The sequence below is a fragment of the Labeo rohita genome, chromosome 24, assembly GCF_022985175.1.
Source record: "Labeo rohita strain BAU-BD-2019 chromosome 24, IGBB_LRoh.1.0, whole genome shotgun sequence".
In the NCBI taxonomy this organism is placed as follows: Eukaryota; Metazoa; Chordata; class Actinopteri; order Cypriniformes; family Cyprinidae; genus Labeo; species Labeo rohita.
In genome coordinates, this window is record NC_066892.1 from 11898938 (window position 1) to 11916804 (window position 17867).

General features: G+C 37.1%; 2 protein-coding genes across 3 annotated transcripts; one reads left to right on the forward strand and one right to left on the reverse strand.

The window, feature by feature from the left end:
* The first annotated feature begins 1353 nt into the window (after positions 1-1353).
* Positions 1354-11120, forward strand: zgc:112982 (uncharacterized protein LOC503771 homolog). Of its 2 annotated transcripts, none has more exons than XM_051098184.1 (11): positions 1354-1565; positions 2845-2888; positions 2986-3513; positions 3856-4596; positions 8013-8182; positions 8281-8416; positions 8539-8596; positions 8682-8812; positions 8940-9036; positions 9114-9231; positions 10529-11120. In XM_051098184.1, the coding sequence occupies exons 2-10, from the start codon at positions 2851-2853 to the stop codon at positions 9210-9212; spliced, it is 1998 nt and encodes a 665-aa protein (XP_050954141.1). In that variant the 5' UTR covers positions 1354-1565; positions 2845-2850; the 3' UTR covers positions 9213-9231; positions 10529-11120. The 2 variants fall into 2 exon arrangements, with proteins under 2 accessions (XP_050954141.1, XP_050954140.1); XM_051098183.1 differs by having other exon boundaries at positions 9114-9219.
* A 103-nt stretch (positions 11121-11223) lies between these two features.
* On the reverse strand, positions 11224-16398 carry lipib (lipase, member Ib). The gene is given in 12 exon segments (XM_051098189.1): positions 11224-11488; positions 11739-11912; positions 12006-12064; positions 12066-12115; positions 12205-12294; positions 12748-12915; positions 13143-13232; positions 13356-13457; positions 13551-13659; positions 13752-13925; positions 13927-14129; positions 16319-16398. Coding segments are annotated over 12 exon segments (1347 nt in total). The 5' UTR covers positions 16371-16398; the 3' UTR covers positions 11224-11412.
* Positions 16399-17867: the final 1469 nt, after the last annotated feature.

A 17867-nucleotide genomic window follows, 5' to 3' on the forward strand; every position in this document is an offset into this window, starting at 1 on the left:
ATATTTCCTTATTTACAATTATTATAGTTTTACTGGTTTAGAGTATGTATTTTGCTTACATTATTATATCGAGACATATAGCACATGCAGCAACACATATATATATGGCATACTATTACAAAAGGTTCAAACGCTCACTGATGAGCTGGGGGGTGAAAACTTTTTGAATTTAGAGATCAGGGTAAATTTAACTTATTTTGTCTTCTGGGAAACATGTAAGTAACTTCTGAAGGGCAGTGCTAAATGAAAAAAAATATATGATTTTTGGGCAAAATAAGAAAAATGTACACATCTTTATTCTGTTCAAAAGTTTTCACCCCCCGGCTCTTAATGCAAAGTGTTTCCTTCTGAAGCATCAGTGAGCATCTATAACCTTCTGTAATAGTTGCATATGAGTCCCTCAGTTGTCCTCAGTGTGAAGAGATGGATCTCAAAATCATAGTCGTTGGAAAGGGTTCAAATACACAAAAATGCTGAAAAACCAAAGAATTTGTGGGATTTTTTCTGAAGAACAGCCTGTTTAGGACAAAGGACTCATGAAGAACTATCACTAAACAAACAAACACAAAACAGCTGTGGATCATTCAGGTAACAACACAGTATTAAGAATCAAGTGTATGCAAACTTTTGAACCGGGTCAATTTTATAAATGTATTTTCTCTTGGACTACATGTAAACGTCTATTATGTAAAACATTCAGGTCAAATAAAAAAATAACATGCATTTTGTATGATCCCTTTTATTTTGGTAAAATAATTACCATTTTGCAGATTCTGCAATGTGTATGTAAACTTTTAACTTAAATTGTATATGCATACAGTTTATTAAAAGGTTGATCACCAAAAGCGGACATGTTGTCACAGTGTATGATAGATAGATAGATAGATAGATAGATAGATTGACTGACTGATTGATTGATTGATTGATTGATAGATGTAGCCTGACTGAATTACGTAATTTAATTACAAAATAAGTGTAACTGTGATCTTATTATGATCTTAATTCAAGTGCTGAAGGATTAAAATCTGGTAGTAATCAGTGTTGAGTACTACAGTGGAAAACATTCGTTAGAAATTTAGAAAAGTAATCAAGTGTAATCAGTTACATTACTTTAATAAAGTAATTGACTTGCCTAATCTGTAACCTATTACATTTTCAAATTACACTGTTCGCTTATACAATCATATTAGAAATACTTGATCGGGGGTATTTCTGTAAAGATAAAAATATGTTTTTCAGTAAAAAAAAAATGTGGGGACAAAATCTGCAGAGCTGTCTGTAGAGGCCAGTGTCGCTCACTGTCGCTTACTGTGAGCTGCTGATGAAAACGAGTCAGTCATTGATTCTCTTCCGGGTCAATCTTGTGTATGGATCGCTGGGTCAAGCTGGCTGTGTGATAAAATACAAATATCAACAATCCACCAATATTTGATTCGTCGTACTGATTCTGTTAGCTTTTTAATCTGTGATGTAATTCATTGTGCGACAGTTTGTTCCTCTCTTTCGCGAGAAACTGGTATTTTGGTGGACGCATCGTCTTGCTGTGTGTGGAAGCCGTTTCGCGGGTATGTGAGGCTAATGCTAACTACTGTAACGATATTCACTATTATTTTATTCTGTTCAAATGTGTTTCTCTTAAAACGTGCTTCCATTATGCCATAATCTAGCTTCTTAATCGATCTAAAGGCATGATGTGTTGCGCAGGCCCTATAGATGGACCATCTGAGAAATGTCGACGAATATTAATTAATGTAGTTAGTGTAATGAGTTAATGTATCATTTGGAGTGCTTTATTTCATTGTATATGAGCATTAAGTGTCATACCTGGTTGTAGTATCGATAACGTGTTTTCTGGCAGGTGTGCAGAATGGAGTTTCTGTAGTTTAACCCTTAAGACCCTTAATTTTACGATGAGCAATTACTCCAGCAATTACTCCAGTCGCTATGGTATTTATGTTATTGAATTTTCCAGTTTTAACAAAATTATACTAAGGATAAAGAAAATATAACTACACGAATCTTAAGGGGGGTTCCTGTCATTGAAACCTGGCAATATTAGACTTTTTTTTTTTTTTTACTTGATTTTCAGGTTTGTGTTTCATTGGAAACACGATTTAGACACTAATAAGTGCAATAGACATATTGACATAAATGCAAATTGACATAAAAATCGAAAATTGGTTCATAAATATCTAAATAATAATAATGGTAATAAAAAAAAATAAAAATCATGAGCGACCAGAGAAATAATAGAAAATTATGCAGATTCACTGGTTAAAATGTGTGAAAACCTTAAAATACTTTACAGATATGTTTGGTTAAACTTATTATGACCTCATGCAGTCTGTTTTAGGTTTATAATTTTTATAAACTTTGGTTTTATCCACCTTTTTCTTCCTGTAAAAGTGGACGTGGCCATTTCTAAGTTTTATGGGTCTGGTTTCCGTTCTCATCCGCGTCCAGCTAATTCCAGCTGTACTAAACAGCTTGTTTTGCTGCTTGTTATTGCAAATTGGTGTGTTTTACCATATTATTTTAATGTGTTTTCTTAATTACGCACACATTGGTTTGTAGTGCAAACAGTTTTACCATTTACTGCACGTTGTTATTCTTGTTATTCGGCTGATGAACCAGAAGTCTCACCTATAGGCTTACTTCCGTGTTGAAGAATAAGGTGGATATTTAACATGGTAAAAAGTGCCTGGGAGGATTTATGTAATATGCCATTTTCTGCTGTGGTATTTGGATGAAAAAGTACTATGTTAAAACATTGGTAAATTTTCATAATAGAGACCTCGGTTGCATAAATCTGGTCTCGTGGCTAACAGTTTCTTGTTTTTCAAGGAAACAATGTCACGTCCGCGTTCGAGATCTCCCTTGTATTCAAGGTATTTAATCTAAAGTAGTCGGTGTTACACAAAAACATTATTTTGTTGTTGCATTGCTGGTTATTAACAGCTTCTTGAACCTCTCGAATATCAACAGAATCCCAACTCTTCATGGGAGGAGAGCGGAAGCATTATATGATAACCAGATACATTCATCGGTACAGTCTGATGCGTGGAGAAACCCTGAATATGTCAACAAAGTAGAAAGTAACGCAAACTGGAACAAAGATTCCTTTCAAGGAGAGCAACATGTTGACCACTGGGCCAAATTTATTAATGCGATAGAGCATGCTCAAAAAAGAGGGCCTTCACCTATGACCAGATACCACATGCAGGGTGAAGAACAAAGGTCGTCCCATTCTCCAAGGAGGCTGCCGAGGGAGAGGTTACCTTCACCTGATCGCACACATTTTGGTGTTGAAGAACGTTACAGGATGCCTTCACCAGGCTGGAACAGGAATGAAGGTGCTGATAAGGAGCTCAGTTCACAACACAACCACAGAGAAACAAGGGACAGGTCTTATCCAAGACAACCAGAAGGAAGAAGACAAGACAGGATGGATTATGGATATCATAATGAAGAATATGGCGGTCAATATCAAGAAAGGGGCTCCTTTTCAGAGAGGTACAAGAATGCATTTCTTTCCCCGCTTCATACGTCTGACGCCGATGGAGAGGAACGAAGAAAAGAAGAAAGGATTCGGTCACTTTCTTTGATGGATAAATGTTTGCTGTTAAATTTAAATCGCCTTAATTTAGATTTTAGTCAGTAGTGTTTAATAAATTGAATCTGTATTGTTACCCCTTCTTTTGTTCTTTGAGATTAGTTTCAGTTAACTGTTATTATCATTAATTGGAATATATAGATACAGTTAATTGTACTATTCGGTAAAACCTTGTTAGTAACTGTGTATTATTGTACTTTCATTCTAATCTTCGGTAAATGTTACTTGCTTTCTTAATACAGGTCATCAAAGTCAGATTATAGGGAGCATCACCCTCCTTCTGAAGGATTTACGGATTTTGGTCGGCAGGATGAGTTCGTTGAGCATCACAGGGGCTTCAGCCCACGTCGTGCACCTGTCATTGTTGAACACGATCATGGAATCGCAAAACAAGACTCAAGGAGCCGCGATCCCCCGAAAATGAGTGCCAGTGTCAGGAACAGAGATCCACCTAGGACAAATGAAACCCACAGGAATCGTGATCGAAGAGACCAAGGCTTTCATACGCGTACTTTACAAGACAGACATGGCGGACGACCAAATAGTAACCCCCAAGATGAATCAAGAAAGAACTATTCTTCTTACGGAAGAGAAACTCAAGGAAGAGAAACTCAAGGAAGAGAAACTCAAGGAAGAGAAACTCAAGGAAGAGAAACTCAAGGAAGAGAACACTCAAGACACATGGAGCAACCTAGAATGGAGTCACATTCAAGAGACTCAGAAACAAGGAGGGAAATGGGAAATGTAAGGGATGTGAATGATGTGGATTTGAGGAACAGAGAAAGAGACTCAGTCCATGATTGGGAGGATGAGAGATCACAAAGGAATCAAGGGAGGATGATGGGACAAGGGGTGGTTCGCCAAAGAGCTCAGTATCAAAGGAAGCCAAACGCAAATGTTGGTCCTGCATCTAGAATGGATTTCAGTGAACAGGAGACTCTCAAGATCAAGGTGGACATGAGTCGGCCCATCAGGCAAAGCAGGTATAGTATCCTTGTCGTACCACTTTTGGTTAGGGTCAAAAGTTCATGCCTCTTTTCTGTTTGCACTGTCCCCACACCATGAAGACCTGAAGAACAACAGTCTACAGATTGTGAACGTCAAGAAGATTCAATGGAAATTGTGGAGTTGCATCCAGTTTTGCATTTTATTGTGTACATGGGAATTGAAGATGATACCCAAAGAAGATTACTGCAAGGATCTTCATTCAAGATTACCAGGATATCCCGGGCAGCCTTCTGAAGGGCTTTAAAAGGGAAAGGATTTGCAAGGATACTTGGATGCGTCTCTGAAGTTCAATCGCGCAACTTGTGATTAAGCCATCTTTTACAAACCAGAGATTAATGGGATGAAGTACAGATTGATGTAACATTTCTCAAGCATTTACCTTGTTCATGTCTCATTTAAGCAAATGTTTGGATGTGAAAGCTTCAGGAACATGGACTACTTTAGGGTCCTAATGTGGCGTCCTAAAATGGGACCAACGGGAGAAGGACTGTAGAAGTTACACTACGGGTCATAATGTACAAGAAAAGAGTTTCAGGTATGTGGAGAAACTCCAAACACTGTACAAATCCCAGATTGCGTGAAAAGCTCAAGATGCAAGGTGTAGTGTGCTATTTATTTGACAATGCGAAAATGGAAGTTTGTCTTGTGGAGAAGATGTGGTTTGGATTGCCTTTCATCTTCAGCCTTAATTTAAATGGAAGTCACAAGGTGAAATTACCAGGTTGGATATAAATCCTCATAAAAACACATTGTTCTGCTGCTGATTCCTTCATATAAATGGATCATCAGATGTCTGAACTACTAGACTGGAATTACATGGATCTCATTTTGATTTGGTTAAGGACCTGAGGATGCTGTTCTCCACCAGTTAATGCGGGCAAAAGAAAATCAGAACCCCCTTTCTACATCGACTTTTCGGCTCTTCAAGATGATGTCTCCACCAAAATACCAGTGCCCCACGGGGTTTGAGCTTTTCTACTTTTAGAGTCGTATTGACTGCAGGTAAGTCAGCAACCATACAATCGATTTGAAGTCGAGTAGGTATGCGCAAGTTTTCCGGATGTCCACAGCATTCAGACGGTCCTCTGCTGCAGATGGTTTTCCCCGCAGAGGAAGAAGCAGCAGCAGAAGTTGTTTGAAAGTAAGAAGATGAGGCTGAAAGGACAGACTGAATTATTTAATCTGGCACTGAAGCAAAAACAGTTACACAGCTTTCCGTCTCCTAGAAATGTCTTTGACTTGTGTTTGACTTTCGCCAAGATGATTATTTGCTTGCATAACACATATTTAACATATAACATATTTGTTGATGCATTTACAATGCGAAGAAAATGGCATATTAAGAAAATCAGAGGCAGATGCCCATGGACAACGCTTTTGATCACTAACCTGCATTTGACGATGACAATCTCATCCAGCAATCACCCATTCTGTATTGAGTGAATACTGAAACATTTGGATGGACCAAAGATGCTTAGGCTAAAGAAGACACACCATTGGGATGTTTCCATTGTGAAGAACCAACAGCTATCGATTCACAAAGAAGTGAGAAACCAAAGAAGCATAACCGAAGTGTTCTATTCAAATGGACATTGCAACAGGAATGTTTTGGAGCCTTTTCGTATCTGCTCATTTGACAGACATTTCTGTCCAGAGTGTTTCAAGATCTGCACCTTGTGTTCTCTGCCAAACAAAACACCATACATTAACAGATGACCTACAGGAACTCCTGCATTTTGTTTGCACATTGGGACTTTGGAGTCATCACGTCGTGTCAGTAAACAATGAGAACTGAGTAGACACGGCTGTGTCACGTGAAAGCATTTTACGGTCATTTGTAAGATTCTTCCACACATTTTTTTTGCCAATTTTCAGAAATATACATCTGTTACTTTGAAGTATTTTAACAGTTAAGGAAATGGAAGACCCAAAGTGGTAACTTCAAATTTGACAATAATGCCTGTTCACAGATGACTTTGTTTGAAACAACTGCCAACAGACATTTGGCTTCATCCCCAAGACAGTCGAGAAGCAAGATTTGGCTTATGAGATTTACATAGAAATGATTTGCCATATGCCAAGGAAAGTCTGAGACCATCACTGAAATTGGAGGGTGTATCATTTTATTCTGCGAGAAGAGGGATCTGTGAAGACACCAACCCACAAGAGATCTTCAGAACTCTTCTAGAAGTTGCCATCACTACCACAGTTGAGTTAAGGGGTTCAGTGCATCTAAGGCTCATCTAAGATTTCTCAAGCTCACCAATCAAGATTTTGCACTGCAGGAAAAAACATAAGATGTTTTGACTGATCTCTGTTGATCACCATGTGTTGGCAGTCTGAAACAAATGAGTTTACTGAAGGATCCTCTGATGAATGGAAGCATGGAATGACAGTAAGAGGAGAGGCATGAACTCTGGCACTCTGGAAGATATGAATTTACTTGAAGATCTTCTGCTGAACGGAAACATACAATGACAGTCAGAGGAGAGGCATGAACTTGCCATATTTATTATGACCTGACATATTTATTATGCATCGTTAAATTATTTATTTAGTAATTTAAGGCATTTTAAGGCAATTAAATCACGTTATGCTGACCAAAATTTTACGTTCATCCCAAATCGCATACTTATCCACTATTCTATGACATTTTGTAGTATAAATAATGTGAGTAGTTTGTTCATGCTGAAAATTCCAAAAAGAAAAAGTGAATTTCTTAATACCTGGATGAAGCACTTAAATAACTGAGAAAATGTGTGGAATGTCGGACACTTCATGCACTCAGCTCTCTCAGCTTTAATTACGTAGCGAAAGGAGAAGGGCTATAAGTCTCCAATTATGAATGACGGAATAACCTTATGGAATTCGTATACTACGTGGTTGAGTATATAGTGCTCAAGTACGTAGTGTATAAGTCCAAAGTATGTAGTGCGTCATTTAGGGTGCAGTTTTTTGTTTTGTTTTTTGCACACATCTCAAATTGAACTGAAATTATGAATTGTTATAACAACAATCTGAATCATGCACACCTACTTTTTATTCACTGGGTCACAGTGGATCAACTCCCAGTGAATTGTTCCAGTTAAAAGTTGTTTTCCAAAACGAGACTTTTTTAAAATTTAGCTGGGTGAGATGTCATAATATAAGAGGTGCTGGTAAATTTGTAGATAAAAGGGATTATATGACAGGTAAAGCATTAAAATACAAATTGCAGTGTTTAAGATTAAACTTTACTTCTGAACTTTTGTACCTGAGCTTGTATTTGATTGTATTCCAATTTATAATATTTCATAAGTGTTGTCACCTGGTTAATGTGAAATCTGAAAGGAGCATTTTAAAGCTATAATGGGACCTTATATTTCTGTATATCGTGTGACCTCTTGTTCAGTCATTTAGGATATTCTTCAGATAGGCAGTTATCACTGGACTTAGTCAATGTGGGTCGACAACGCCTTGATTTTCTTCCCATGCTGGAGCATTCTGGGACTTACAGGGAATCAGCAGTGCATTCTGGGACATTTGCCCAAGAGATCATCACCCTTGTGCATCAAGTTAAAGGTCAGGAACCAATGGATTAGCCTGGTAGCATATTGTGTGTCTTAGAAAGCATAGTGAAGAGTTGATTTTAGTTAATCGTTTGCTTGTTTGTTTTGCAGAAAATTACTTTAGGGGCCAAGGCATCACACTTAATGAACGGTTTAGAAATGACCAATATTATTCACTCCAAGATGAGTTTAAGGAGGAAGAAGACGAAGAGGTGGAGATGGGAAACGTGAGACCAGTCATGAATAGGTACACATGCCAATTATTTTGGTTTTATTCATTAGTGAGGCTTGCGAAAGTAAGCAAAGGTGTGGATTCTTCTCTACACCGTTTGTGAAGCAAGCATGAAAATTCTTGATCTTTTATTACAGGCAACATGGAATGCCTTCATCAGAAACTCAGATCTTCTGCAAGATAGGACCGGATCCAGTAAGTTCATCTTTCTCTGCTCCCTCAGTATCAAACAGAACATTTAATGTATTTTGGTTCAAATTTTGATTTTTTTTTTTGCTAGCTTCAGAGACGGCAGCTTGTCCCCGATCCTGGTGACCTCAGGTATGACCTGGAGCGAAGAAGACTGCAGCGATTGGAAGGTGTAAAGATCACCATTGCTGGGGGAAGCTTTGCTCCAGTGGCTCCCGAGGGGTATGGACTGATAAGTGTTTCTGTTGGCTGTGTCTTCAGACCAGCTTTTCATGTTATTGCTATATAATCAAATGTTTGTTTGGCATCTGTATCTCTTATGGTGGGAATTGCTTTTGTCTTTCCAAAGTCAAGAGAGTGAACCTCCCTATATGATGGACAATCCTGAAGAAGCAGATGAGAACTTTAGGTGGTCGGAACAAGAACGCGAGCATCAAAGGCAGTGGGTGAGTTCCTGTTGATGTGACGTCTATTTTAAAGAAAGTTTTGATTGTTCGCACCATGACTCATTTTGGTCCTTCAGGATGGTCCCCGTCAAAGAATGCCAGTACCTAACAGACAGAACTTCAATCCGAAGGGGAATTTAAATCGCAATAGCAGACCACGGGGACGGAGGACTTGAAATAGTGGTGAGGAAAAATGTGTGTGTGTATTGATTTTGTATGTTTAGATATACAATTGAGGTCAAAAGTTTACATACACCTTGCAGAATCTGGAAAATGTTATTTTACCAAAATAAGAGGTAGCATACAAAATGTTATTTATTTTAGTACTGACTGAGAGAAAATAACAGTTGAATTTATAAAAATGGTACTGTTCAAAAGTTTACATACGCTTGATTCTTAATACTGCGTTGTTAGCTGAATGATCCACAGCTGTTTTTTTTTGTTTAGTGATAGTTGTTCATGAGTCCCTTGTTTGTCCTGAACATTTGAACTGCCCGCTGTTCTCCAGAAAAATCCTTAAGGTCCCACAAATTCTTTGGTTTTTCAGGATTTTTTGTGTATTTAAACCCTTTCCAGCAATGACTGTATGATTTTGACATCCATCTTTTCACACTGAGGACAACTGAGGGACTCGTATGCAACTATTAGAGAAGGTTCAAATGCTCACTGATGCTCCAGAAGGAAAAACTATGCATTAAGAGCCGGGGGTTGTTAAAACGTTTGAATAGAATAAAGATGTTTACATTTTTCTAAATTTGCCTAAATGTCATTTAGTACTGCCCTTCAGAAGCTACAGAAGAAACTTACATGTTTCCCTGAGACAAAATAAGTGAAATTTACCCTGATCTTTAATTTCAGGGTGGGCTATATGTGACCCTGGACCACAAAACCAGTCATAAGGGTCAATTTTTCCAAATTGAGATTTATACATCATATGAAAGCTGAATAAATAAATTTCCATTGATGTATGGTTTGCTATAATAGATCAATATTTGGCTGAGATACAAATCTGGAATTTGAGGGTGTAAAAAAGTCAAAATGTTGAGAAAATTACCTTTAAAGTTGTCAAGTGAAGTTCTTACCAATGCATATTAATCAAAAATTTAAGTTTTGATATATTTACAGTAGGAATTTTACAAAATATCTTCATGGAACATGATCTTTACTTAATACCCTAATGATTTTTGGCATAAAACAAAAATCAATAATTTTGACCCATAAAATGTATTTTTGGCTATTACTACAAATATACCCCAGCGACTTAAGACTGGTTTTGTGGTCCAGGGTCACATATGTAAATGTCTTTTGTGAAATACCTTATTCAGGTCAGTACTAAATAAGAAATTACACACATTACACGCAGATTCTGCAAGGTGTATGTAAACTTTTGACCTCAACTGTATATATGATAAATATTTGATATAGTGTACATTGGTTCTTAAAAATTCTGTTCTGTTTATTTATTTATTTATTTATTTATTTTTACCTGCAGGTGGCAGTGCAGGAGAAAGTCAACAATTCAAATCTGAGATCACTTGTCCACAACAGTGTTTTTGTTGTGATATTTGAACCACTAAGACCTTGATTCAAGGTCCACTGCTTCTCCACTTTTGGTGGATCTTTTTCATTCAATTTTTGATTCACCCACTACCATTTGCTTGATTTAAGAAAGCAGCTTGTAAAGATTGTTTGGCAAGATAGGAAAGATAAGTCATAAAATAGGACACCCTATTGGGCGAGTATCGCCTTGCCCTGCTCACATCCTGAAATATTGCTCTTCTTCAATGTCAGTTGAGTAGCTAATGTTTAGTTTTTGATTTGGTGTTCCACCATATATCAAGGCACAAATTACAATTCATACTGTATGTAAATTTAATTGCAATTAAAATTTTGAATTTAAATAGCCATTTCATAACATTACACAATACATGGTTAGTTTTGCTTTTATACTAAAATACAGACTTTTTGTCGTACCTACATATATGATAAAATAATTTCATATTTGCTGTATCATGCTGTGTACACTCAAAGTAGAAACTGTTCTGTAAATAAAATCTATTTGTGCCTAAATGTTTTCAAATGAAGCTTCAGGTTGTTTTCAGTCCGGGTAATTTATTTTACAAAAGTATGCAAAAGCTGTACATGTGAAACATCTTTACAGTAGAATATTTGGATTATACTGGTGATGATTAAGACTAGCAATACAGGCATACTATAAATTGTTCCAACAGAATTTAATATTGTAAAGCTGCACAGTGTTATACTAGTGCAATCACAGTTGAAATCTCACAGAAAAGGCACTAAACTGTTTAGATTCCCTTAAAATGTCTGTTATAGTTTAGACAGGTGTTTCAGTGTAATTTCCTAAAGATGAAATTAATCACAGGGCAATGGTTTGAAAGACACCTCAGCATTCTCCTCCAACATAATATCATATCTACACATCAGTGGCCTGTTGGGAAAAAAAGCAGAGAACACCATAAATCATTGCCTGTTTTTGTTTAACATGCATTACATATTTGTATTATTTCACTGTATTTTACAGTATTTTTTGATCTTATAAATGCAGACGTGTTGGTTGTAAAAGACTTCTTTCAAAAACATTACTGAGCCTAAACTTTTGAACAGTAGTGAATGTGTTTTTCATTAGTTTAGGAAAGTTTAATAACTCAAAAAAGCAAAGTGTTGTGTGTGTTATTCACCTGTTTAGATTTTCCAGTGGGGATATCCGAATACGAAGCAGCCTCATCTTGTATCGAGGTCCAATAATATTCCCAGTAACAAACCGTAAAGAAATCTTCTGAATTGGGTATAGATCCTCATCAAACTGCGCCAGTAGTCGAGTGGATGTATACTGCTCAAACCTCAACAGCTTACTAAACGAAAACAAACGGAATGATCATTACATGATGTCAACTCAAAGATGAATAAATCTGTACTTTCTTATATAAAATCATTAGTTTACGTACTTATCTATGCGGGACTCAATTACATTTTTTCCATTGTACAGTCGGAGTATGACCACCCCCCCAGCGCAGAAACTGGTTCCAGGTAACTAGGTCCACTCTGTAGCTTGTCTCTGTTGAAATGAGAAATCTGAATATTGCACAAACAGTGGTTGAGAAAACAATTTAAGTAGGAGCCGTTATAGTGCTCCTAATAACTCACTGCTGTAAGGGAGCTCTGCTGTAGTTGAGAAATATGCTCTTGTTTGCCCCAACCTCAAGAGTGTGTCTCTCCACTGGCTCATGTCATAACCTGAAGATGAAGATCATAGAAGTTAATTGTACATTATAAACATATTGTACCAGCCTAAAACTCTTAATAGACTAACAATAATTTGATTTTTTTTCATTAGTGTTGAAAACTGCTGTACTCCCTGGTGAAAAAAACAGCATATGCTGGGTATGTTTTGATGCTGGAATGCTGGTTAGGTAGGTTTTGATGCTGGTTTAAGATGGTCCTTTGCTGGTTTATGCTGGTCCTTAGCTGGTTTAAGCTGGTCCTTTGCTGGTTTTTGCTGGTCATGTTGCTGGTCAAGGACCAGCTTAAACCAGCAAAGGACCAGCTTAAACAAGCATCAAAACCTGCCTAACCAGCATTCCAGCATCAAAACATACCTACCAGCATATGCTGTTTTTTTTCACCAGGGTGTACTCTGTATTCATATTTGCATTTATTGTGGTTAATTACTAGTTGTATTGTTTTTACCCAGAACGGGACAGGAAGCAGGCTTGAAGGTCTCGCACTGCAGACATTGGCCACTGAGGAAGTCGCTGTATGAGGAACACGGATATCCCGTAAGCTTACAGGTGTGATTCAGAGCGCACAGGTACAGGAAAACAGACCTCTGATGATCACACACAAAATAAGATTTCCCTGTGGAGAAAAGTAAGAATGAGATTACATTTTAGCCCTGTTTACACAACCTTGTAATCAACTCAGTCTCATTGTGAGGATTGTGTAATTTAATTATGACAGCATCCTAATTACACAGCAATCTTTTAGCATTTTGGGATTATTTTGAGAGCATCCTGTATGAGATATATAATTAGACCCGATCTCAACCATGACCTTTCCCAAAAGTTTTATCTTAACTTGCTGACCTGAGAAGATGGTCTTGGGACATCCAGGCTGATCTAATCCTCCATTGGCATAGAAATCGATATGGCCATGGGTTCCTCTAAGGCCAAAGGCTGCCACAGGAAACAGTGTTTGAGCGTGGGATTGTTAGGCTATGTTTGGCAAACTATGTAATACTATTCTAGTGATAGTTTTATAGAACATACTGTGCATGTTCTCAGATTTATTATACTTACAATTCATATCTGTGTGCAGCACATCTACAAACTGGGCGTCAGTTGGATCAAGGCGTTCCTCAGGGGGAGCACTGGCAAACATTGGCCCTGCTGGGTCCAGACCTAGATTTAACCAAGTGAAACATTTAGTAAACATGATTTATTGGACAAGATGTTACAACTGGTTTAATGTCATTTGCTTTTTCCAAATCTCACCTGTGATTCTGCCCACCCGTCCTCCCAGCATCGTGCCAATGAACCCGGCCACATGTGCGCCCAGGCTGACCCCAATCAGATGGATGGAGTCAAGTGATGCTCCCTCTTTCTAAAAGTAACACAATATTGATTAAATTGGCAGACATTTCTGACCAAAGCTATTTCAGACCTGAAACGCTAATGAAAGACCACTGACCCTACCTCCATACTCTCTATGAAGCCGGTGATGTTCACAGCCGTACCCCTTGTGTTGGCCACAGCCGTGAAGTAATTGAGGTTGGCCGCCCCTCTGTTCCAATCCACTACTAGGATGTTCATGTCCTTCTGCGCTGCTAAGAAGTGCACGATGTGGTTGATCCAGATAGGCGGTGCCCCCCGTGGGTCGGTACCCATGGATGACAAAGGTAGTGGGTCTGGTTACATCAAACAGGGGTTCTTGAGTGAAGTTGTGGTGCGGGAGCTCCTGACCACAATCGAGGTTTGCACGGGTGTAGAGCAGCAGGCGCACGTAGAGATAGGTGCCCATGAAAGATTCGTGGAAATCCAGATCGGTGAAGTTGTCGCAATCACTGTCTTTACCTAGTGAGAGAAGACACTGGTTTATTAAATATAAATATTAAAATATAATATTAAATGAAATATAAATGTTAATTAAAAAAATTGAAACTTAAATAACTTGAATATTGCTTTGGCAAATTACTGAAGTAAGTTGAAGTACTAAAATGACTAAAACAAATAAAAAATAATGGAAGCGCTATAGGAATATATAACAAAAAATTACAAAAAAAAATCTTAATATTGAAAATCAGATGGAAATCAAAATAGTAAATACTAAAAAAATCCCTGCAGATAGATCTATACAAAGTGTTTAAAAAACACTATTTAAAAAATGTAAAAAGACATATTCTTAGAAAATGTGAACACAAAAGAAGTCAAATTTAATGTGTTACATTATACAACAATACATTATTTTTGTTCAGAATAAAAACAAATAAAAGTGTTTGGACACATACTAAAATTACTAAAACAAATAACGATGAATTAAAACTCTATAGGAATATATATATATATATATATATATATATATATATAAAATATATAAAACTAATACAATTACAAAAGCCCATATGAAAATTACTGAAAATTAAACTAAAATTAATCCTGAAAATATAAGAAGTAAAAACACATTTTTAGAAAAAATTAACACAAAATAAGTCAATTATTTTATGTAAAATTTATTTTATTTTATTTTATTTTATTTTATTTTATTTTTTCTTTTCTTTTCAATGCCTGGCAGATTTTTTATTTAATAACATCTTCATATCACTAAATATTACCAGAGCCAAAATTGTTGAAACATTTTCCTTTTTCCTTTCCTCATTTACCCTTCAGTTAGCAAGCTAATAGCTTAGCTGGCTAGTTTAACATAGTGCTATTAGGCTCTCTTGATTAGTTAAAACAATATAAAAAATAACACTATTTTTTATCGGACATTAAGGAGGTTTTTAAAATGTCAGGAAGTAAAGGTGAGAAAACAAAGTATTTCTGAAAATAGTTCTAGCATCTAGCATAATGCATTGAAATTCATACATGTGTTCTGTGTTTTGCTTCCTATAGTTTCTACATAATAACTTAGTTGATCATTTAAAAATATTCATTCAAATATTCATTTTGTTCTACATTTTGGAAAAACTCACAAAGGTTAGCATCATCTCTATTCTTGGCCTATCTTTTTTCTCCCCGAAATTGACGCAGACTGATCCACAAGTAAGCCTGCGACCCAGTTCCCGTTCGTCTTGTTGTGCGTCATCTCCACTACAGACATCAACAATTCATGCTTCCATCTCTCTTTGCAATCAACCTGCACAGTATCCTTCTGATCATCCTGCAGCTCCTTACATCATATGATGTGTCCACCTCATATTTAACCCAAGCAACCTCTCAGGTTTTCCATGTAGATTTCTGACCCTAGAGGTCATCTGTGCTCCTTAATTAGCCTGCACGTAAGTCACAATTGGATCATGCTTCTATAAAAAAGCAGATCATCCCACCTCTCCTTCCACATGTTCCCCTGCCCCTGCCCCTTCCCCCAGTAGAAAGATTTGAGGTGATTACAGGTGTCAGTCACGTGAGCCACATGGGGTTTTTATGTATTTAACCCTCTTTCACGCTGATCTATTATGTCTGCCATCTGCAAGCATTACTCATTGCACACGTCACTGAAATAACGTACAGGCTGCAAATGAATCCTCAAGTCCTTGTTTACTGACCCAGAGACCAAAAAGATTTACGTTAACCTCCTGTTTAGCCTCACGTTATTGTTCTGACCTAATCAAAACCTAGTTATGTTTTGTGCCTCTGTTTCACAACAAAGTGAGCCTGCGCTTTTTGGACACGTGAGAGGTATCCATCCTAGTAATGTCTGGGTTCAAGTTGCATTACAACATTGTTTTTTCATGGGAGACACTTCAAGTGTCTTAAAATAGTTTACATTTTGAATAAGACATTATCCTAAATGTTCTCACTGAGTCTTCCAAACACAACATGATGGTTAATTATGTTGAAGCTCATCACACAGCTAAATAGAAGAAATGCAAAATACTGATTCAGAATTAAAAACATCCCAGGTTAAAAATGTCTATAACTAAATATTTCAAAAAAGAGAATGATTTAAGATCAAAGTCCCCAGATGATAAGAGTCAGCGGATCAAATGGTTAACCAAATTAAATCAGCAGTGTAATCTCTTGGATAGAGTTTTATCTCTTACCTTTACAAAGCATAAAGATGCTCAGCAAAATCAGGAAACGCCACAGTGACATCCTCACCACAAAATGTGACAGCGGTAGATACAAGAAATATCAAGAAAACCAAGAAACAGCATTGGAGTATCTAAGGAAAGATCCCATGGAGGAGGGGTTGTGGGCGGACCAAATGAGATTGAACGAGATCACACAAGCTCACCCTGTGGTTAGTGGACAGTGTGATAAGTCAGCAGGCCAGCTTAGGACTTCCAGAAGAGTACAGAAAATCATGAAGAGAAGAATTTGTGATGACTAAACAACTTTACTATGGAAGCCCATTTCCACAACTAAATAGTAAAATAAAAATGGTGAATTTTCTTCTCAGAATTGCGTAATGCAAACTCGCAATTCTGACTTTTTTTCAGAAATGTGAAATATAAACTTGCAATTGTATGTTGTACAGTGGGAATTGTGAGATATAAACTCGCAATTCTGACTTTATTCTCAATTCTGACTTTTATATAAACTCACAATTGCGAATTATAAAGTCAGAAAAGTTGAAATGAACTTGCAATTCTGACTTTTTTCTCAGAAATGTGAGATATAAACTTGCAGTTGTGAATTATAAAGTCTTAATTGTGAGATATAAACTTGCAATTCTGACTTTTTCTCAGAAATGAGATATGATCTCGCAATTTTGACTTTTTCCTCCAAAATGTGACACATGAACTTGCAATTGCGAGTTGTAAAGTCAAAATAGCGAGCTATAAACTCACAATTCTTACTTTTATCTCAGAAATGTGAGATATAAATTCGCAATTGCGAGTTATAAAGTCTGAATTGCGAGATGTAAACTTGCAGATCTGTCGGCACCCGCAAGGCCTTGTGGGTGGCACGCTGACATTTAGGTCCGCTGCGCTGCGGGCATCCCGGGTTTGAATCCCAGCTTGAGGACCTTTCCTGATCCTGCCCTCCTCTCTCTCCCACTTCGCTTCCTGTCATCTCTATACTGTCCTATAATAATAAAAGGCAAAAACGGCAAAATAATAATAAACTCGCAATTGTGACTTTTTTCAGAAACGTGATATGAACTTGCAATTGCGAGTTATAAAGTCAGAATAGCGTGATATAAACTCGCAACTCGCAAATGCAAGTTTGAATCTCGCAATTCTGAATTCTGAAATTGTGTCAGAATGTGAAAAAAGTCAGAATTGTGAAATAAAAATTTGCAATTACCTTTTTTTACTTTTTTATTCAGTGGCGGAAATGGTCTTCCATATCATACAGGTTTGAAGCAACACAAGAGCAAATTAATGTGGACAAATGACAAAGCTTTCATTTTTGGGTGACCGATTCCTTTAACTTTTTTTTGGACACTTCCAATTGCTGCTTTTTCCAATGTCAGGCGTATTCTTCCCTCCAGCTGTTTTGTTCCACATTAAAGGGCACAAGGTCACAATAGAATGGTTCTCCTTCCAAACTCAAGTAAAAGAGCCACATCAGCACAGATATTCATAGTACATGTCCTGTCAGCAAATACACGCATGTCATTTTCATATTGCACCCATGGTAGAG